General features: G+C 52.7%; 1 protein-coding gene across 1 annotated transcript; it reads left to right on the top strand.

The window, feature by feature from the left end:
- The first annotated feature begins 11,475 nt into the window (after positions 1–11,475).
- TMEM271 (transmembrane protein 271) lies at positions 11,476–12,594 on the top strand. Its single transcript, XM_061191051.1, has one exon. It carries the CDS (start codon positions 11,476–11,478, stop codon positions 12,592–12,594), a length of 1,119 nt encoding a protein of 372 aa, XP_061047034.1.
- Positions 12,595–22,022: the final 9,428 nt, after the last annotated feature.

The following is a 22,022-nucleotide window of genomic DNA, read 5'->3' as shown; positions in this document are numbered from 1 at the left end:
GAGGGGACCTCCAAACGGGACCACACACCAACCGGGGGTGAGGCTGGGGGGCCAGCACCACGAGCCGCCCAGAGCACAGAGGGCAGGGGCAGGAGGCAGAACACGTCCCATCCCAGCAGGATCTGTGGTGCCCCCAGGGAGGCTCGGGGTGACTGAAGTCCCTGTGAGCCGGTCCCCCGCGGCAGGCAGGAGGGGGGGTGTGCGGAGGGGCCCCGCCCCACAGCCAGGGGCCGGCCCCACTGCCAGACGTATGAGTGTGGACATCTTAGACCATCCCGCCTCAGGACAGCTGCCAGCTGACCACGGCCCCAGTGTGACCTCAGGCGAGACTGGCAGAACTGCCCAGCTGAGCCCCGTCCAAATGAGTGACCCACAGATCATGAGACAGGAAGTTGCTTAAGCCATTAAGATTTGGGGCGTCTTGTCCTGCCGTGCGTGGCTGATTCCCTGAAAAGAGAGCCGGGGGCAAATACTTCACAGGAGAGCTACGATCCCGGGGGCAGTGGGGGTGGACGGAGAGTGAACCCTGGTTCCCAAGGAGCCACAGACACAGTTGGCCGAGCAGCAGGTGTGACCATTCGGCCACGTGCCCCAGGACAGCTGAGGAAGGAGGAAGGAGGAAGGAGGGGACTTGATCTCCTCTTTTCCTCCAGTCTCCCGCTTCCCACTGGCCAAGGCTTGCCCCGTGGGGAGTGAGCTTCCACACCCTCAGGGGCACCCCAGCCCTGTGGGCAGACTTTCAGAAACCCTGGCGCCCTGCCATGGGGTGGCGATCCATCCTCGGCCAGAAGTGGCAGGAGAAGCAGCCAAGGGGAACTGTGCCCCCCCTGAGCCCCAGGCGGGAGGTCAGAGGGGTGAGGTGGACCAGAGGGAGGGCCTGGGGCACTGTGACAACCCCAGGGGCCACAGTGGGAGTCTCACGCAGTGTTCCCAGTGGGTCACCACCCAACAGGAGGCAGTTCTCCAGCTGAAATCGGACATGTTAGAAGTAACATAAGAAAACACGTGTCGTCGGAGAGCTAGCAATGCAGAGGATCACCCTGCCACCTCCCACGAAGGGGCTGTGTCGGGTCCAGGGGGTAGATGCAGCCACGCTCACTGGCGCCGTTTCCCTGCCAGGAGCTTTGCTGGCGATGTTGGTCCCTCCTCTCTGCACACAAGTCCAAGCCAGCGATTCTGTACTGGGACCCAGGGCACCGGCCCTTTCTGGCCTGCCCATCACCATTTTTAGTGGCTGCACAGAATTCCATTTTGTGGAGGTTCCACACTTATTTAATTAGTCTCCTATTCATGGACATTTAGGATGTTCCTGTTTGAGTTTTGAGGGGAATTTAATGCTCCCTTGTTCTCCGCCCCAGTTCTGGAACAGCTGAGAGAGCGGATGGAGGGGACCATCACCTTTGTTGCTGCCAGCCCTCCAGAGAAGGCGTGGCCTCGGGTGCTGCCAGGTGGCCTAGCTAATGCTGCCTCCCTCCCAGGTAAGGGCCTCCCAGGCCATTACCTACATGGATCCAGGGGCAGAAGAGATGGGATCCCTCAAGCTTACAGAATTTTAATAGCTTCACTTAGCTCAACCAAAAAAGGACCTATGGCTGTGAATGCCAACCAAGTAGCATTCCGCCTCCATGGGGTGGGTTGAGAGGGGCACATGGAGAGCTCAGGGGGGGCAGGGGAGTAGGAGCAGGCATCCCCTTGGTACCACAGGGCTTTGTCTTTTCTGTTTAAAACTGTAAAGAAGGCCTTGGTGAATTAACTTCTGCCTTTTGTTTTTTTAACCTGGAATCTGTGAATGGGAATATATTTGGAAATAAAGTCTTTGCCGATGTAACCCATTTAAGATGAGCCCTACTGGACTAGGGTGGGTGGTGTCTCTATAAGAAGAGGCACAGAGGAGAAGGCCACTCGTGGACGGAGACAGAGACTGCGGTACTGTGTCTGCAACCAAGAGGCGCAAGGGCAGCCAGCCCCCACCGGAGCTGGAGAGAGGCCTGGACTTCTGGCCTCCAGAACTGAGAGATAATAAACTGTTCAAGCCCCCACGTGGTGTACTCGGTTAGGGCAGCCCCACGAGGCTAACGCAGGTGGTGGGCCAGGTTTGGCTGTGGACTGTAGTTTGCCTGGTCTAAGCCAGCCTCATCTTGGGGCCAGAGACTGGCTGGGGGCCAGCTTGGAGCTGCCTCGAATGTTTCCTGGCAACTGCCACCGGTGCAGAGGGAAACACCCGGGCCATGCTGGCCAGTCATGATTCTTTGCTCTGGGACACGCACAGTGGTTGCCCAGTTGTGGCTGTACTGGGGAAGGCAAGTCTGAGGGCAGGGCCAAGACCAGAGGAGGGAAGCGCCAAGAACTTGAGGGGACGGGCCTGGAACCCACCCTCCTCAGCGGGTGTTCATTCAGCCCTGTGAGCAGCTTTTCTCAACCAGTGGAGGAAATTCAGCTGTTATCGTGTGAGCCCGGGCTCCCCAGAGAAACAGACCAGTAGGCTCTGTGGCCTGAGCGTGAATCTCAGAGTTAGACTCACCGTGGGAAGTGTCTGAATGCACAGAAAACAAGCTGAAAGGGATGGGCCCTCACCTCAGACGGGATGTATGCTTGACTGAGACAGAAAACTCAGGTGATGATCACAGACCCAAGGGCCAAGAGGAACGTTGAAAAGCCCTGTGACAGAATATTCTGGTTCAAAGGATCAGTCTGCTCAGAAGAAACCGTGGCTGCACGTAAGGTGACACGTAAGGAGTTGGGATAAAATACTACTGCCCAGTGGGAATCGTAAAAGCAGTGGCTGACAGTCTGGTAAGAGGATTAAGCTCCACCCCCACATCCCTGCAACTGACCTCAGGCAACTGACCTGTGGCTTTGGCTAATGGAATGTGGAAGGAAGCAAGAATGGCACTTCTCAGCAGTCGTGGGGGCCTCCAGGGCCCTTTATCCCTCTTCTATGAATGTGTCACATCCCCAAAGGGGCTATTTGGGGTCCTAGAATGAAGAAGACAGACCACAGCCTCCTGCAACCATGAAACATGAGTGAGGGATACTTTGATGGTTGTAAGCCACACTCATCTGAGGCTGATTACTATCCCAGCACAACACAAGAAGTTAACTTCCTTTTTAACCGCAGATCGGAGTTGAGTTAATCCTGTTCCCCAGTTCATGACACATTGTCACCACTGGTCCTATTCCATCTTGCATTTTATTTTATCCACTTATCCTATTTATTTATTTATTTGACTGTGTCGGGATCTTCGTTGCAGTGCGTGGGCTTCTCTCTAGTTGTGGTTCGCAGGCTCGGTAGTTGCGGTGCAAAGGCTTAGCTGCCTCGCGGCATGTGGGATCTTAGTTCCCCAACCAGGGATCGAACCCGTGTCCCCTGCACTGGAAGGTGGATTCTTAACCACTGGACTACCAGTGAAGTCCCCTACCTATCCCTCCACCCACCATCCATATGTTCTCCCAGCTCCTGTCTTTCAGTTTGAGTACTACCTTCTAGTATCTTCCATCAGGTACCACCTTAAAAAGTTATGGGGGCATGTAAAGAAAAAGTGAATTTTCTTTTATGAATTCAAGTTCAAACTAAGGGATTCAATTCACTCAGTGTTGATGTAAGCCACTAAGCAATGTTTAAAGGGAAATTTATAGCATTAAAGGATTATGTAAGAAAAGAAGAAAGGTCTCAAATCAGAACCAGAAAAAAAAAGAGCAAACTAAAGCCAAAGTAAGCAGAAAAAAAGGGGGAAAATAGAAGAGCAGAATCAACGAAATATAAAACAAAAAATAAAGAAAATAATGAAACCAGAAACTAGTTTTTGCCAACGGTCAAAAACTGACAAACCTCTAGCCAAACTGATCAAGCAAAAAGCACACAGATTATCAACATCAGGAATGAAAGAGGGAATTTCACTACAGATCCTACAGACATAAAATTTTTTTTTAATTTTTAAACATTTTATTCTTTCAGCTTTATTGAGATATATTTTACATATAATAAAAATCACAACTTAAAAGGGAATATTGTGGACAACTTTATGCCAACAAATCTGAAAACTTAAATGTAGTAGACAAATTCTTCAAAAGACACAAACTACTAACGCTTATCAAGAAAAACATATAACCTGAGTAGCCCTATAACTGTTTAAAAAAATTGAATGTATAGTTAAAATCATCCCAGAAAGAAAACTTTAACCCCAGATGGTTTCACAAGTGAATTCTACCAAACACTTAAGGAAGAAATAATACCAATTCTACACAGATTCTTCAGAAAAGAGAAAATAAGGGAGTACTTCGCAACTCATTTATGAAGTTAGCATCACCGTGACACTAAAACAAGACAGAAACATTACAGGAAAACTAAAAATAGTATCCCCCATTAACCTAGACACAAAAATCCTCAACATCACTTTGTTATACAGCAGAAACTAACACACCATTGTAAAGCAATTATACCCCAATAAAGATGTTAAAAAAAAAAATCCTCAACAAACTAATAGCAAATCACCTCCGTCCAGTATAAAAAGGACAACACCTTGTGACTGTTGAGAAAGGCAGTCTTGTGCACGCAGCCTTTTAATCCCCCACTCGGCCCATAACAACGGGCCTTGGGCCTGGAGCACTTCCTCACCAGGAGGTAAAGAGCCCTCCAGCCTGTACTGGGCTTGTCACCTTGTGTGGGAATAGTTTCCCCTGTTTCAGGCTCAGTGTGTGTTCCTTTGTTCTGCTTAAGAGCGTGTGCCGTAGGGCACCTGAGCAGCCCCGCACCTTCTCCTCGTAGGGAGGAGACGGGGTCCTGCTGCTGCAGCACAAGCAGGGTGCATGCAGGCTAATGGCCACACATCAGCTGCTGGGAAGGACCCGCTGGCCATGGGAGACCAACACTCACTTGTGAAGCTGTTATTCTGCTCTGTCACTTCTCTGTGTGCGTAAAGCTTGTTCCATCGAGTGCTTGACTGTATTGTGTTTTCCTTGGTGACTCCTAAAGCAAGATGTAGTGGGCAGAAGTATCTGTACCTCTCTTCCTGATGATAGGCAATAGATGCTCCTTGCTTGAGAATGACCAAGTGGGATTTAGATTAGGAATGCCATAAATGTAATTCACCATACTAACAGACTGAAAAAGAAAAGCCATATAATAATCTCAACAAATACAACAACAACAAATTGACAAAACTCATCACCTGTTCATGATTAAACAAACTCTCAGAAAACTCGAAATAGATTTCAACCTGATGAAAATTTTCTCCAGAAAAGCATCATACTTCAGGATGAAAAATCAAATGATTTCCCACTGAAATCAGGAACAATGGGGAATTCCCTGGTGGTCCAGTGATTAGGACTCTGTGCTTCCCTGGTCAGGGAGCTAAGATCCCTGCTGCGGTGCAGCCACAATAAATAAATAAACAAATAAATAAAAAATAAAAGGCATGCAGGTAGGAAAAGAAGCATTAAAACTGTTTCTACTTACCTGTGATATGATTGTCTATATAGAAAATGTTGAGGAATCTACAAAAATAGCTGCTAGCATAAGTCAATTTAGCAAGGTTACAGAATTAAAAGGCAACTTAAAAAATCAAATGTATCTCCATATACTAGTAACAAACAATTGGACAAGAAAGTATTATTTAAAGTAGTATTTACAGAAGGATTACATATACAAAATACTTAAAGGTAAATGTAACAAAATGCGTGCAAGGCCTGTATACTGAAAACTATAAAATATTGAGAGAAATTAATGAAGACCTAAATAAATGTAGAGAGAAACCTTGTTCATGGGTCAGAAGATTCAACGTTGCTAACATATCACGTATGCTCAAATTAATCTATAGGTTCAGTAAAATTCCAATCAAAATCATCTGGTCAGCATTACTAAGAAGACTGCTGATAACACCGAGGTGCGGTGAGGGCACGGAGCGCTGGGGACGTTCACTCTGCTGAGGGGAGTGCGGAATGGCACAGCCACTCTGGAAAACAACTAGTCAGTTTCTTATAAAGTTAAATGTAAACTTGAGCCACAACCTAGCAATTCCACTCCTAAGTATGTACCCAAGAAAAATTAAAACCTACGTTCACAAAAGACTTGCACGTGAATGTTAACTCATAGTAACTCCACATGGACAAACTATGTCCATCATCTTGTGAATGGATAGTCAAATTTTGGTGGAATTCTACTCAACAATAAAAACAAAGCATTGTCAAGTGAAAGAAGCCAAACATGAAGGACTACATACTTTATGATTGTAGGAGCATGAAAGTTTTTACTAAAACTACAGCAACAGAAATCAGATGAGCAGTTATGTAGGGCCTGGGGTGGAGGAGAGCATGACTGAAAAGGGGAACTTTGGTGGAGGGTTTGGACTAGTCCAAACTAGTGGTGGTGACTGTGGTGGTGACTCATACCAATGTGTACAGTTGTCCAAACTCATTGAATCGAACACTTAAAATCAGTGATTGTTATTGCACATAAATTGTGTCTCAATAAAAACGCGCACAAAAATCTGAACATATACATTACTCATGATCCAACAAAATGCAGGCTCAAGTGCATCAGTGCACAAGCATAAGAAAGTTCACAACAGCTTTATTCATAATATCCCCAAACTAGAAACAATCAAATGCTCATCATCAGTAAAATGGATAAATAAATTGTGGCACATTCGCACAATGGCTTAGTACCAGCATTAAAAGGGATAAACTACAGACACAACAACAGGCATTCAGTTGGATGAAAGAAACCAGATGTGCAACAATCATGCTCTATGATTCCATTTGTATAAAGTTCAAAAACAGGCAAAGCCAAACTGAAATGTTTAGGGGTGCATGCTTAGGTGATCAAAGTACAAATAAACACAAAGAAGTGGTTTCAGTGAAGTCAGCAGAACCTTTGGGGGAGGGCAGGGCGAGCTGCATCTTTGCATCTTCAGTGTTCTGTTTCCTGATGTGGTGGCAAGGACGCAGGTGCTCATATATAAGTCATTAAACTGTTCCATGCATATTTTATGGATGTTTCTGTGGCTCTATTATATTGTACAAGACAAAAGCTTATAAAATAGTAAAGTGCATGCTGTATCACCAATAATTCACTGGCTCTGGTTTTGTGAGACTGAGTGCTTTACATTAAGCATCACTTGTGCAGCGTTGGCACAGAGATGCACACACTGCACCTATACGTGAAGATCAATATTGATTGTTCCTGGAGAAAAAAGGGGCTTAGGATTAATAATAAAAGAAACATTTGAGCATTTAACCAGTTAAAAAGATAAAGGATAAAAATGCTGGAAAGTTAAATGAAAAACAGATTAGAAAAAATAATTAGAATCAGCCAAATTAATTGAAGTAAACACTGTAGGAGATTGGATTTTAGATGCTAATAAATATGTAAGATTAAAATGCAATTTAAAGTTAATAGGGAAAATATTCTTCACTTGACACATGATTACCTCCGTAATCAGAAAAAAACACATGACGGTTTAAAAACATCGTCATCTCTGCTCTCTGTGCCCTGTTTTTAAAATGTGGCAGTGATGCGTCCCACGCGCTGGCGACTCAAGGGTCCCTGTGGATTTACTTGGCATGTGGTAGGGTCTGTGATTTCAAAACTTACTCCTTCCCACCTGCCCCTCACCACCTAGAGGGGCATTTCTCACGAGGGCGGTGCTTCTTTCCGGAGTGAGCTCCCTGCCTCAGAGTTCACTGTGGGGCCCCCAAGTCACTCCCTGGACCGCAGCTGTGCCAGGGTCCCCTCTGGCCGCTGCCAGGTGGCTGGGAGGGGAGGAGCTTCACAGGTGAGACCGTCAGGGGTTGGGGAAAAGGATTCTGTCAAAAAGCAATGGAATTAGCTTTCAAAATGTGCATGGGTTGTTTTAATTTACACCCCTGGTCGTAGGTGTCAGAAACCAGCTCAGGTGCAGAGGCGCTCACTGTGAAAGTGGGCGGTTACAGGGTCCCTGTGAGCTTTGTATGGCAGGGACCCCAGACTTCTGCCCCTCCCTCCTGCGGACACAGAGGGGAGACAGACACACACTCGGCAAGATAGCTGACCATCTGCTGAGGCCAGGCGGTGGGAGGCCGGGCGGGGGGGAAACACGAGATGAACACCGTGATGGGGGCAGGACTGTCCACCTGCACGAGACCCCCCACATGCCGCCATTTCCCCAGCCCTTCTGAAGCAGTGCCTTCTCGAAGCAGTGCTTGTAAAACACAGCACAGCATCCTTTGGCCCTTCTAGGGTCTCCCCATCCTCAGGATGAAGTCCGAACTTGCACAGCTCAAGACACTTTATGACAGGACACCCGCTGGTCGCTCTCTGCTGGCAGAGCTCCACAAGCTCTCCGCAACAGGGAGGTGGGTCCTCTCCCGCCTGCTGGCCTGGCCTGTGTCACCTGGCCCTGTTCTCCTTGGGAGCAGAACTGGACTGACATTAGATGCTGTCACAGGACAGAGCAACCCCAGGTTGGCTGCCATCAACCCATTCACCCATCTGCTCACTCATCCATGCTGCTCGGCTAGGGCAGGGCCGAGCCCTGATGGGGAGGAGGCGGGGACAAGTCGGACATGGACCCTGCCTGCACCCTGCCTGCACCGAGCTCCCAGTCTGGTCGGGAAGACAGACGTTGAGACCACTGGGAGATCCTGCTTGTTATGGGAGACTCTTTGTTAGGAGCTGGAGGGCAGGGAGGTGGGGTGCAGGGAGGTGGGGTGCAGGGAGGTGGGGTGGAGGGAGGTGGGGTGAAGGGAGGTGGGGTGCAGGGAGGTGGGGTGCAGGGTGGTGGGGGGGCAGGGGGAGGGCACAGAGTCTGGGTTTGAGTTCTGTCTCCACAGGTCACCCGATTTTGGGTGGGAAGCCTCTGTTAGGATCACAGTGCCAGGTGCCTCAGGGTTTGTTGCAAGGACTGAACAAGAAAGCCCTGGGGAGCACTCTTTACATTGCCGGCAGGACAGAGGGCACCCAACAAAAGTTAGGTCCGACTAAGGGAGCTGAAGCTAAGGTCTAAGAAATGAAAAGGCTGAGGATGTGGCATGGGGAACATAAAGCAGAAAAAGGCAACAGCACGTGCCAAGGCCCTGCTTGTGGAAGAGGCACGGCTCATTTAAGGAACATAGAGGTGGTCAAGGGGAGGGAAGTGTCTAGTGAGAGGGGGCGGTGGCGAGCTCCGGAGGAGAGAGGAGGCCAGATCCCGGAGAAATACGAAACCACAGACCTGCCTAGTTCAGGTCGTTCGATTTGAGAGGCTGCTGCACGACCCCGCCCCCCCAGCCCGCCCAGGCCGACTCAGGCCTTCTTTCGAGGCCGGGCGCAGGACCAGGCGAGTCAGCTCCCTTCTCCCCGCAAAGCACAATCAATCGGGCTGCTGCGGCACCGCATTGGGAATGGAGAAGCGGCTCCATCCTTCACGGAGGTGGCTGCAAACCTCGTCTCCCTGGAAACCGAAATAATCATTGGAAGTCAGCTCATGGCAACTCCGCTTACGCGCGTGGGTGCCACAATTATTATACAAGCTGATTTACACACTGTCCTTTTAAAACCTATACACCATAAATGTGAAAGAAGGCTCACTACCCCTACTTTTCTGGCAAGTCGTCATGCATGCGGAGCAGGACAGAATCAGGAGGTTCAGCCGATGTTCTAAAATCTGCACCCCCCGCTAAAAATACCGCGAAACCTGCTCCTTCTCCGCGCAGCTACTGACGTTCAAGTCAATCCCACGCAAATGTCCAGAGAGCCGCATGAAGGGCGCTCACATATATTCACTGGGCAGATGGCTTCCGTGAAACGTGGGCGAGGGACCCCTGCGCGCGGGCTGCCTGGCGAATGCGGGTGAGGCTTTCTCCAGGCGCAAGCGGCCTTTGGGGGCTTGTGCCCCTGCTCGCCGGGCACCCTGGACACTCTGTGAAGGAAGGGGCATGACGCTGTGAGTTCTGGGGGACGTCTTCCCAGGCCTGAACTTGCCAAGCGGGCGGCAGGAACGTGGGTGTGTTCTCAAAGCACCCCTGCACCTCCCCCGTCCCCTCCTCCCCCGGCGCGTTCTCTAGCTGCTGCCACTCCCGCCTCCCCTGGATCCAGCGCAAAGTTATTTAACGCTGCAATTAGCCGGCAGGGTGAGTCATCGGCTCCCCGTGCCTCGCTGCAGCAGCGGCAGCGGCGGTGTGGAAAGAGCCGAGGGCGCGGGCCCAGCCGCTCGGCCCGGTGGGACCTCAGAGGGCTTTCCAGAGACGCCCCTCCCAGGTCTGGTTCCGGGAGGAGGATGGGGGCCCAGAGAGGCCTGGGGGAAGGCCATCTCCACGCCCCACCCATCCCCAAGCCTTCCTCTCACTCATCGAGAGTTCTTCTCGGTCCGCGTCGGTCGGAAGGAGCCGATTTACCCTCCCCCGCGCTGCATCCCCCTCCCCCGCGGTGCTCTCAGGCCGTGAACCGCCTTCTGATGAGTTAACTCACTCGCACCCGCATCTGGGGGAAATTCCTGCATGATCCCTGAGAAGGGCTTTTGCGACTAAAGCGCAACGAGACTCCTCCAAGGTTCTGCCTGAGGCTTCACCTCCAGTTCCGCAGCACTTCCACCCCCTCCCCCGCGCCCTCGAGCCAGTACTACCCGGGCGGCGCCGGAGGGTCGCAGCCCCTGGGCTCCTCCTCCAAACCCTCCCCCCCACCCCGCATCCGGACTCCCGCCCTCATCTCACCCCTCCCCCGAGCTCCGAGCTCCCCGTCCCTTCCCCCACCCCCACCCCCGCACTCAAACCTCCTTCCCCCCCGGGCTCTTCCTTCTTCCGCTCTCCCCCAGACTCGCCTCTTCCCCCTCCCGCAGTCAGGCTCTCCCCCGTAGCCCCTCAGCGCCGGGGCTCCCCTATTCCTGCCCCCAAGCTAACTTCCCAGGCTTCCTGATTTCTAGCAGGCCGGTGGGCATGGAGTGAGACCCCAGCCCTGTGACCAGGGGAGCGCAAAGGCAGGGTCTCGAGAGGTGGGAGGTGCCGGAGGTGGGGCCTGGGGGCATCAGGGGAGGGAGGCAGGGGTGGGGGGTGGCGTTCCCAGAGAGGCCAGGGGCGCTGATAGGGGGAGGAAGGCGGAGAGACGCGGCGAGCGGGCACCTCTCCTTGGGGAGGCGGCAGAGGGGTGTCCTAGGGGCTACGGGGGTTGGGGGGAAGGGGGGAGGGCGGCGCCTGGGCCTGGCGCACCGGGCCGCGGGTGGGGTGGGGGGGGAGCTGAACGTCCTGGGAGGGGCACCGCGGGCTGGGGAGTGGGCGCGCGCGTCCTGCGGTCCTCCGCGTCGCATCGGTTCCCTGCGCGGGGCCGCGGCGGCGGCGGCGGGAGGCGGAGGATGCGGGCTCCGGCGGCGGCGGCGGCGGCGGCGGCGGCGCGGGCCCGGGAGGACGCGGGAGGATGAGGAGGAGGCCGGCGGTCCGGCCGCGCGGCGCCGGGAGGAGGCGCAGGCGGCGGGGGCGGCGGCGGGCGGCGGCGGGCGCGCGGGGTGCGGGCCGGCTCGGGCGCGGAGGATGAAGTGGAGCGTCCGCGGGGCCTGCGCCGCGCTCTCCTCCTGCCTCCTGCTCGCCTGCGCGCTCAGTGCCGCCGCCGTCGGCCTCAAGTGCTTCTCGCTGGGCTCGGAGCTGCGCGGGGAGCCGTTCCGGCTGGGGGCGGCCGCCGGCGCCTTCTACTCGGGGCTGCTGCTGGCCGCCGGCCTCTCGCTGCTCGGCGCCGCCCTGCTGTGCTGCGGGCCCCGGGACGCCCCCCTCGCGGGGCCGGGGCCGGGCCCGGGGCTCGGGGTCCCCGCGGCCCCAGCGGGGGCTCCGGAGGCTGCGCCGGGCGAGCCGGGGAGCGCAGCCGGGCCCTCGGGGCGGGTGAACAGCCAGAACCTGCTCCTGCTCGGCGTTCTCGTCTTCATGCTCGGGGTCCTCAGCGCCTTCGCGGGCGCCGTGATCGACGGCGACACCGTGTCCCTAGTGGAACGCAAGTACTCCCACTACTGCCTGCCCCCGCGCGCGCCGGCCGCGGCCCCTGGCCCGGCCCCGGGCACTGCGGCCGCGGCCCCCGGCGCGCCGCGCGCCCGCAGCACCCTGGACAGCGCCACGTCCGCCAAGTGCCGCCAGCTGAAGGACTACCAGCGCGGCCTGGTGCTTTCCACCGTCTTCAACTCGCTCGAGTGCCTCCTGGGCCTGCTCAGCCTCCTGCTGGTAAAGAACTACAAGTCCTCGCAGGCCCGGCGCGGCCGGCGCGGCCGGCGGAAGGGAGGCCGGGCCCTGGCGCGGCCCCGCGGCGGCCCGGGGTTCCGTGCGCTGCCGCCAGCCTCCCGGGCGCGGCGGGGCCGACGGGGTCGGCGGGGGCGGAGGCTGCAGCAGCGGCCGAGCGAGGCTTCCATCCTGTCCCCGGAGGAGTCGGACTTCGCCGCCCCGGGGGACTGCGCGGGCTTCGCGGCGCGCCACGCGGTCTCCTACATCAACGTGGGCGTCTTCCACGCGTTTGACGAGGCGGGCGTGGAGGTGTGCTGCGGGGGGCACCCGTCTGTGGAGCTGCCGGGGTACGCGCCCTCGGACCCCGACCTCAACGCCTCCTACCCCTACTGCTGCCGGCCGCCCTGCGAGGCGGCGCGCCCCTGGGAGCCGAGCCGGGCCTGCTGAGCCCCCGGGCCGATCCGGATGTACTGCGGCCGCCTCCCTACCCGCCACCGCAGCGAGGGAGGTAGGGGGCTGGCGGGGCGCAAAGCCAGGCCTCTCCGTGGCGACGCATCTTCAGGGGCGATCTGGCCCAGCGCCTCTGGGGGCCCCCCGCCACGAGACTGGCCCTCCAGTATGATTATTTCTGTGTCTGGGAGGTTTCTCTTCTTTTCTGTGTCTGTTCGTATCCGGACTCCATTTTAAAGTTTACAATAAATGTTTTGGGGTTGGCTCGCCCCACCGCACTTCTCTTTGGCAAGTCCGTTCCCTGGGCGCCCTCCGAGACCCGAGTGAGAGCTCACCCAGCGAGGGTGATTTCGCGGCGGGAAGAACGCTCGCTGAGAGGACAGAAAGACAGAGCAGCTGGTCCTTTAGGAATGGAAGAAGTGAAGAAGCACCCAACAGCAACACTTTGTACACGGATGTGCCTGCTTTTGTTGATACTTTCTTACTGTAAAGCTCTCCATAAACAGTGAAAATGTTTGGTAAATTTATTGCAATTTAAAATTGGTGAGTTCCTTTATTAAATTAATTGCCATGTTATTGGAGATATTCATCACATTGGGGTTAGAGGATGTCGACACAAATCCGTTTTGGGGGGAAATGATTGAATTTGGTCAGACAAATGTTGAGTTTGAACAGTTGTATTATGCTAGTTGGTTGACGAAATCCAACCTCTTTCTGAGACTAGATTTCTGTGTGTATATCAGGTCCCATACATTTCTTTTTCTGGAAACTGGCGAAGGGGTTTTTACAGCAAAGCTGAGCTTATTTTGGTTAATACATAAGAACAATCCAATCCTATTCTGGAAAATCACAGTCATAGTTTTTCTGGCAAAGATTATTATCCTGTTGATTAATTCATTAATCTGGTGATTTTGAATATTATAGCATTTCATTTGAAATATACCCCTTAAATAGCCTTAATTGATGTGAAGGTCATACTTTCAAATCATTAGGATATGCATGTGTGTGCATGTTTACACATGCAATATGAAATGCGTTCCAGATGATGGTGAAGTGTGTTTCCACCCAGTCTTGTGGGCTGACTGGGAGCCAGGCAGGCTCTGAATCTTGGGAAAAGGTGATCCAACTCCCATGTGCTGGAATTGTGGTGCCAGGCAGGTGTGCTGCTAATTCTGAACGTGCTCTAAGCAGAGCCCCACCTTGACCCAAATGGTGTGTGCCTCCTGCAAAAGGAGTTGAGGATACACTCTGTGCTCTGCTAGGGTGAGCACAGCACAAGACACTTGAGGTGACAAAAGCTAAGGAAATAATGTGTAATCTCTCTAGAGCGTATAGGGGTCCACTTCTAACTGTGAAAAAGTAGCCAGATGTAGCGTTGGAGATGCAGTTTCCGGGTGCAGGCTCTGGGTGAGACCTCTCCTTAGCTCCCAGGGCACTGCCTGCAGCTCGAGTCCCCATGTACCCAGGTGACCGAGGCCCACGTCCAGCCGGGACCTGGCCAGACTGCCCAGCTGCAACGGAAACTGCTACAGAGAGGAGGCCCTCTTTCCACTCAGAGAAGTGCAGACCTGTCACCGTTCAGTGGAGGAGGCAAAGCCGTGGTGCTGATGCTTGGACAATTACTGTGAAACCTGGGGATTCTGATCGGAGCGGCCATGGGCAGTGTCTTCTCCTTGTTATGCTGATGCCACCCGAGGAAGAAGAATCATCCAGAGCCAACCTACTAGGTCCTCATCCACAGACCTCTTCAAATGGTGGTCCATATCTTCAGATGACGGTCCATATCTTCAGATGATGGTCCATATCTTCAGATGATGGTCCATATCGGGCCTCTGGATTCAGCCAGGCTGAGGGCCCGGCCCAACTAGTCCCACTGCCGGTCCTTATGGCCTGGCGCCCCCTGCCCCCACACCCCCAGCCCACTGGCCATCAACGTAAGTAGAAAAAGTGATAAGTGGCAGCAAAAGTGACTTTTAAAATACTTTTCCCCATCTACCTAAGCCAGTCAATACGGCACTGCCAGGCATTTCCTGCCCCCTGAGCAGGGCTGCTCCTCACTCCTGGGGCAGAGACCTCACTGGCAGCTGCAAGGCTTACCTTCCAGAACTACGCGAGGAGGCAGCCTGGCCAGTGTGTGCCCAGTGGCTGGGCACGCGGTGGGCTCTTGCGGAAGGCAGCTGGGCAGAGACCCCCGGCACGGAGCAAATACGTGCGCAGCGCAGACGTCAGATGTCAGACCCTCCCGTATCCTTCCTGTCTTCTGAGGTTCTGTCTACACGGTCTGTGCAGCTGAAAATGTTAGATGCCTTGTGAAGCTTTCAAACTTGCAAGCAAAATCAAGCATCAAACCTTCCTTGGGGTAGGGCAGAAGGCAGAACGGGGCGGGGCAGCAGAGAGCATCGGGGTGCGGACAGCGGCTTCTGCCCTGTCAAGTGTACGTTTGACCAAGAAGCCAGATGGGCTTTTTAAAGATGTGTTTCTAACTCCATGAATATGGTTAAGTCCACGTTATAGAGGCTGATATAATGATGTGGGATACCAGGGTTTTAATTTTTAAAGTTTACTAGAGGAAATAAAATCTCAAATATCCCTACACTCAAATTCTCGAAAGACCAGTACTCAGGGAAACGAGTGGAGAATCGTGAAGCTGCCCAGCTTCCTTCTAATTGGGACGAACTTCCTGTGATGGCTCCAGAGTCCTGGAAGTTTATCCACTGCGCAAGCCCTTCTCATTCACGCTTGTTCTCCTTTTTGAAAGTTTAAGTTAGTTGTTTAGAATTGATTCTTTATGCTCCTTGGAAAATAATGCCAGTTCTTGGAGCTTTCTTAAAATATGGGTCTTATTCTATTTCTCAGAATAATAATAAACTCTTGGCCTGGTGGAGGCCAGACCAAGAGTTTATTATCATCATGAAATACCAAAATTAAACACATTTTAGTGTTTTTACATCACTTAATGCTGAGTTTGTAAGTTACTATTTTAAACATAAAAGTTGTTTACATTTAAAAGAATAATTTAATTAACACCACACATGACACAGTCACCAAACAAGCCGTGTTTTCTTAAGACTGATGAACCAGTGATCCCAGAGTGCCTGGGTTTACATGCTTCCTCAGGCAGAGGAGGTGCTCTTGGCAACACAAATCGCAACCACAAAACTGAATTTTTGACTGATATTCAATTAAACAATCATTTAATTTAAAAAAATCAGGCAGATGGTGTTTGTGGTGAAGATGAAACTGCTGGTGAGCAATGTTTTTACTCTTGGCTGGTGTCATGACGCCGAGCAGGTGGGAACCTCCAACGTGTACAGAGGCACACACATACGTATGTATGCACACATATGAATGCACACACAGGCACACAGTTATGTGCGATGCATGCATGCACATATGAGCGTGCACACACATCACATGAGTGCACATACACATAGGAAAGCCCACAAACACAAATGCACACGTGTGCACATGTACACATGCATGCATGTGTTCATACTCCCACACATACACTTGTTTGCAAGCACATGCACCAGTGTATGAACACACACACACACAGCCTCCCCGGCGATGTCTGAGGGCCAGGCCGGTGGCCCTGCTTGGGGCACCCAGGACGCCAGGTGCAACGTGTCGGGTGGAGTGGCCTGGCCGTGGGCTGGCGCTTCCCTTGACAAGGCGTCATAGGAGCACAGCTTGGAGGGCACCTGTGGGTGCTGAGCGGCACCACATAGACCTGCACACTCTGTCACATCCAGGTGTGGCGAGCTGGTGGGACGGCTCCTCACCCAGAAGCCAGCACAGCCCAGCCAGCCACAGCAGGGCTGCGCCGGGGTCAAGAGGGCTGGGCGCAGGCTGAGTTCCCAGGCTCCCAGGCGGCAGTGTTAGGGAGACACTGCTGGGCTTGGTGGGCACTGACCTCTGGGTGACCTCCGGGCCGGGGGAGGGCTGCACGCAAGCCCTCAGTGTTGTTATTGCCCCAAAGCACTGTTTTCTCACCAAGATATGAATGAAAATTAATAAATGAGAGACTCGAAGAAAAATGAATTCTGGCATATAAATAAGTATAAACTCTTTATATACCTGTGTACCTACTTTTATAGGAGACAGAGGCAGCAGCCTAACGTCCATTGGTTTATTTTCTAGATGATCCAATATCTTTGCTTAATTTGCTACTTTTCAGCCTAGTGATTGACAGGAAAAACCCCCACCAAAATGGAAAAAGAAAATGTAACTTTGGAAAACAGTGCCCATACATCATTATGTCCCCAGTTTGAATTCTAAGGACTTACTGGGGAGGTGGGAGAAAGCCTGGTGGTTCCTGTCGCCGTTTATAATGGTTTTCTTAAAATCTCCATGTTTGTTTCATATAGAGAAGCCACGATCTCTACTTTACCTTTTTATCTACTATTGATCCTCAACAGAATGTCAATAGAAGTCCTGTTACTTTAGGACCAGTGAGATCTGTGTCAGAGCACAGCACGTTCCACAAAATGATCATTTCCTCCCTGTCTCTGCGGCGCTTGTCCTGATCGAGCAGACTGCGTGGTCACGACCACTTGGGCTCTACCGAGGGCAGGAGCTCCCGGCAGACCGGGGGGTGGGGGGGATGGGGACGGCTCTGGCACCCGGAGGGCTGCCTTTCTCCCTGACCCCAGGCTGGCTTTGGCCGCACACCTGCCATGCCCGTCCACTATTCCTACACCGCCAGCCTGAGCCCTCTCTTCAGCTCCACTCCTGATACAACTTTCTCCTAAAACGTGTGTCAGATCGTGCTGTCCTACCCAGAAACTTTCAAGAACTGCCTTTTCTGAAGAAAAGGAAACCCTCATGGACCTGGCCCAGCCTGACCCTTCACCCTTCTCTGGGGGCCACGGGGGGCTCCTGTCTGGTGGGGCCGAAGTAGGCGTGGCGACCGAGGCTGGTGTGCTTCCTTGGGGAAGCTAACGGAGCGGCGGCGCTGAGTCCGGGAGGAGAGGAAGGGGCGCGAGGACGTGGGCCTGGACCTTCGCGGGGTCTGTGCTGCCTCGGGCGCCTGGACGTTTTGGGAGCTTATCTTAGTTTCCTGGGGCTGCTGTCACAAGGCATCACAAACTACGTGGATTAAAACAGCAAGTATTTATTCTCTCACAGTCTGGAGGCCAGAAGTCTGAGGTCAGGGGGTCGGCAGGGTTGGCTCCTTCTGGAAGCTCTGAGGAAGAATCCATTCCGTGCCTCCCTCCAGGCTCCTGGGGGCCGGCAGTCCTAGGCGTGCCTGGGCCTGTGGACTCACCGCTATCTCTGCCCGCCTTTGGTGGCCTCCACCTCTGTGCGTCCTTCTCTGCCTCTTAAAAGGACACCATTGGCTTTAGGTTCCTCTCTAGTCCAGAGTGATCTGCAAAGACCCTATTTCCAGATAAGGCCATGTTCTGGGTGAACAAGAATTTGGGTGGGACAGTGCTGAACTATATTGAACCCAGTACAGAACTCAGTCGAGGCTGAGTGGTTTGCTCCTTCCTTCCTGCCTGGGGCCAGCTCTGAGGACCCCTGGGGACAGGCACCCCTTCCCTGAACCGGGGCACAGGCATGAAGCTGGTGGAGCCCTCGTCAGCTGTCAGATGAACATTCTAAAAGAAGCTGAAAGAGTAAAATTAATCCCCCGAGGCGAAAAACTTTCTGAAAATAAGTTCCATTTGATGTATTTGCAAACATTTTCAGATAAGAGCCCCGGAGACTGCGATATTTTGTGAATCCAGCCTGGAATGTATCACCCTCCTCTTCTTGGCAGGTGGGGGGGTGGGTGGCCCTGGTGTCAGAGGCTCTCCTCCCGCTGGGAGACTCCGCTCGGGTTCAGGTGAAAGGCCACGGACTGTGTGCTCCCGGCCCCAGGCTGCTCCGAAAGGGGGCTTTTCCCGTCTCCAGGCCTCTCCGCCTGGGGCAGCGCGGACCCTGCTGCGGCCTCGGCCTTGCTCATCTTAAGGGCTTTCTGCCCACCTGCTCTTTCACCTCCCAGCCTTGGTTCGCACAGTCCCCTCAGCGCCTCTGCCCATTCCTGGACCCTCGTCCCCGCCCCGTGTCGTGGCCCCGCTGGGACGTCGCCTTTGCTGGGAGCGCCCCTCAGGTGCACCTGCAGGACCACCTGCGCCCCCGGCCCTTGAGGCAGTGCCCCCTGCCCCTGCCCAGTGGAGCCGCCCACAGCTGTGAGCTCTGCCCGCCTCCCGCCTCCCTCACCTCTTGCCATCCCCATCCCTTCCTGGAGGCTGGGAAAAGCTCCAGGGGCTGCCGGAGACCATGCCCTCACCTGCCCATGCAACTAGCTTTGATGGAGCCTGCATGCCAGCCCCCGGGGTCCCACACCCGCTGCCATCTCTGTCAGCACAGGCATCACCTGATCAAGGGCTAACTTGTCTTGAGGGCTCACCATGGGCCAGGCCCCATGTGGCAAGCACTTTGCAGACACTGCCTCCCCTAATCCTGGAAATGGCACTTTACCGGTGGGCAAACCGAAGCTTAGGGAACATGCTGTGTGCGCGGGATGGAGCTGGCGTGAGAGCAGCAGTCTGAGCCCAGTGTTGCCTGGTGCCTGGGCCCCCTGCCTGTTGCAGCCACAAGCAGGACCAAGGTTCTGTTCCCAAGTGGCATTTGTGGGAGTTTTGTGAGCCCAGGTGTGGGGTGGGCAGTGTAACCATCTCCAGCTCCCTCCAGACCTCTGTGCCTTCAGCCAACGGCCTGCTCACTGCCCCCTTCAGGGTCCCTCAGGACCCTAAACTCAGCCTTTTGCCAAAACTCAACATCTCCCTCTTCTTGGTTGAGGGGCTCCGTCCCTACGCCCGTCACCAAGCCCCTCAACTCAGCCTCTGCTAATTCATCTCAGTGTTCGTTCAACAGCTACCCACCGGGCCAGATGCGAATCCCAGAGGGTGCTGCACGCTCCCTCCCTGCCGCCTGCCCCGATGCACGTGCGTGTGCTCACCCTTGGGAGACTGGAGGGTAAAGAGACTTTCATATTCTTTTTTTCCCATACGAAGTGCACAGATCTGGTTGTATTTTACACTTAAGGCACATCTCAACTTGGACCGGCCACGTTTCAAAGACTCAGTAGCTGCCGTGGCGAGTGGCTGCTGAGCATCCTAACTGCGGACAGCCTCCTCCCCACACGCTTCCTTTATTTTCATCAGTAAAAATGTTAAATATGATGTACCGCATATAATATAATACACGCGTATCCACCGTCTAGATTCAGTTTACATGGCATCAAAAATAAAACAGAAAACTCTTAACAGTCTAAAATGTCCTTCCCCGTACTTGGTCCCCATTTCTCTTCTAATTTTAAATATGTAAAGTGGTACATGGGCAGCCAGGGTGTCCCCCTCGTCCTCTGGGTCACCACTCACCTCTCGTTGGTTGTGGGTCATGCCTGGGGTGTTTTCATGCTTCCACAACAAAAGTGTGTGTCTGTGCACATTATATAGTGTTGCTTTGAAATTTTTTTTTAATAATTGAACTATAGTTGATTTACAATGTTGTGTTAATTTCTGCTGTACAGCAAAGTGATTCAGTTATACATATATATACATTCTTTTTGATATTCTTTTCCATTATGGTTTATCACAGGATATTGAATATAGTTCCCTGTGCTATACAGTGGGACATTGTTGTTTACCCATCCTGTATATACTAGTTTGCATCTGCTAATCCCAAACTCCCACTCCATCCCTCCCCCTTGGCAACCACAAGTCCGTTCTCTACGTCTGTGAGTATGTTTCTGTTTTGTAAATAAGTTCATTTGTGTCATATTTTAGATTCCACATATAAGTGATATCATATGGTATTTGTCTTTCTCTTTCTGACTTACTTCACTTAGTATGAGAATCTCTAGGTCCAACCGTGTTGCTGCAAATGGCATTATTTCATTCTATTTTATGGCTGAGTAGTATTCCATTGTATATATGTACCACATCTTCTTTATCCGTTCCTCTGTCGATGGACGTTTAGGTTGCTTCCATGTCTTGGCTACTGTAGATAGTGCTGCAGTGAACATTGGGGTGCACGTTTTTAAACTTTACATAATGGTGTCATACTGAGAAGAGTTCCTGGACCCAATTCCAATGACTGTGTGTGGAGGCTTCTTCACACCAAGCAGTTCTTGATGCCAGCATGGAATCTGAGAATTCCACTCAATTCTGACACTATCAACCCAGAGATAGAATCTGATTTTGCCCTCCACTTCAGACACCAAACACAAGTCCACGTTGTATCTCTGACAGCTTGACTATAAATCAGAGGTTCCCATGAGTCCCTCCTCTGGGTCGTTCCATTAATTTGCTAGAATGGCTCAGAGAACTCAGGAAAACCTTATGTTTATTCAGTAGTTTAGCGATTTATTATTAAAGGATATTAAAGGATATGAATCAACAACCAGATGAAGAGACACACAGGGCCAGGTCCTGAACAAAGGTGCTTCTGTCTTCGTGGAGCTGGGGGCCCAGCACGGTGGCACCAGGAACCTTCCTGGTTCCCTGACATGGAAACTCTCCAAAAAGGGTCAAAAAGAACTCCTTTTTTTTTGGTTTTTATGGAGGCTTCATTAAACATAGTCATGATTGACCAAGTCATTGGCCAATAGTGATTGACTCAACCTCAGCCCCTCCCCTCCCCTCCCCAGAAATCAGGGGGTGGGACTGAAAGTTCCAGCCCCCTAATCACCTGGCTGGTTCTCCTGGCAACCAGCCCCCACCCTGGGCTGGGATACAAAAGTCACCTCATTAACGTAAACCCAATTGTGATAGACAGGGCTTGTTACGGATAACAGGACAGCTACTTCACCTTCATGGCCGTGAAACACTTTCAGAAACTGAAGACAAGAGGCCAAATGTTATAACAAAGGATACTCCCGTTGATCTCATCGACATGAAAATTCCAAGGGTTTTGGGAACTGGGAGCCAGGAACTGTGGGTGAAGAGCAAATACATCTGAGAAACACATTTCCGTCACGTGCATATTTTGTAAATGATAATATCACAGGACACATAGTGTGTTAACCTCAACATCATGTCTTTGAGATTTGTTTGTGGTCTCACTGGAACTTGTTCCCGTATTCTAACTGCTGTGCTGCGTCGGATCGTGCAGCCAACCCTCAGCTCATTTGCCATTTCCCCACCGAGTCGCTCCTAGGGGATTTCCTTTCTCCCCTTACAATCCGTGCTGCACAAAACCCCTCACCTGTCTCATTCCCAGGCAAGGCTTCTCTAAGCTTCACACTCAGGTGTGTTCCTGGGGCCTGTGCCTTTCTGCTCTCCCAGGAGCTGCACCATGGGGGCTCTGGGCAGGCGTGTGTAGGGCCTGCCCCCCCTGCAGCTCAGGGCCGTCTCCTGAACCTCCCTCAGAGACCCTCGTGTTTCCTCTTGTTAGTTGCTGTGAAATGGTATCTCACAGTTTTTACCTGCATTTCC

The sequence above is a fragment of the Eubalaena glacialis genome, chromosome 5, assembly GCF_028564815.1.
Source record: "Eubalaena glacialis isolate mEubGla1 chromosome 5, mEubGla1.1.hap2.+ XY, whole genome shotgun sequence".
Taxonomy (NCBI): domain Eukaryota; kingdom Metazoa; phylum Chordata; class Mammalia; order Artiodactyla; family Balaenidae; genus Eubalaena; species Eubalaena glacialis.
Note: the sequence above shows the minus strand (reverse complement) of the source record. Positions and strands in the feature narration are given on the sequence as shown.

Coding starts and splice junctions, on each gene's coding strand:
- TMEM271 (XM_061191051.1), top strand. CDS start 11,476: ATGAAGTGGAGCGTCCGCGGGGCCTGCGCCGCGCTCTCCTCCTGCCTC.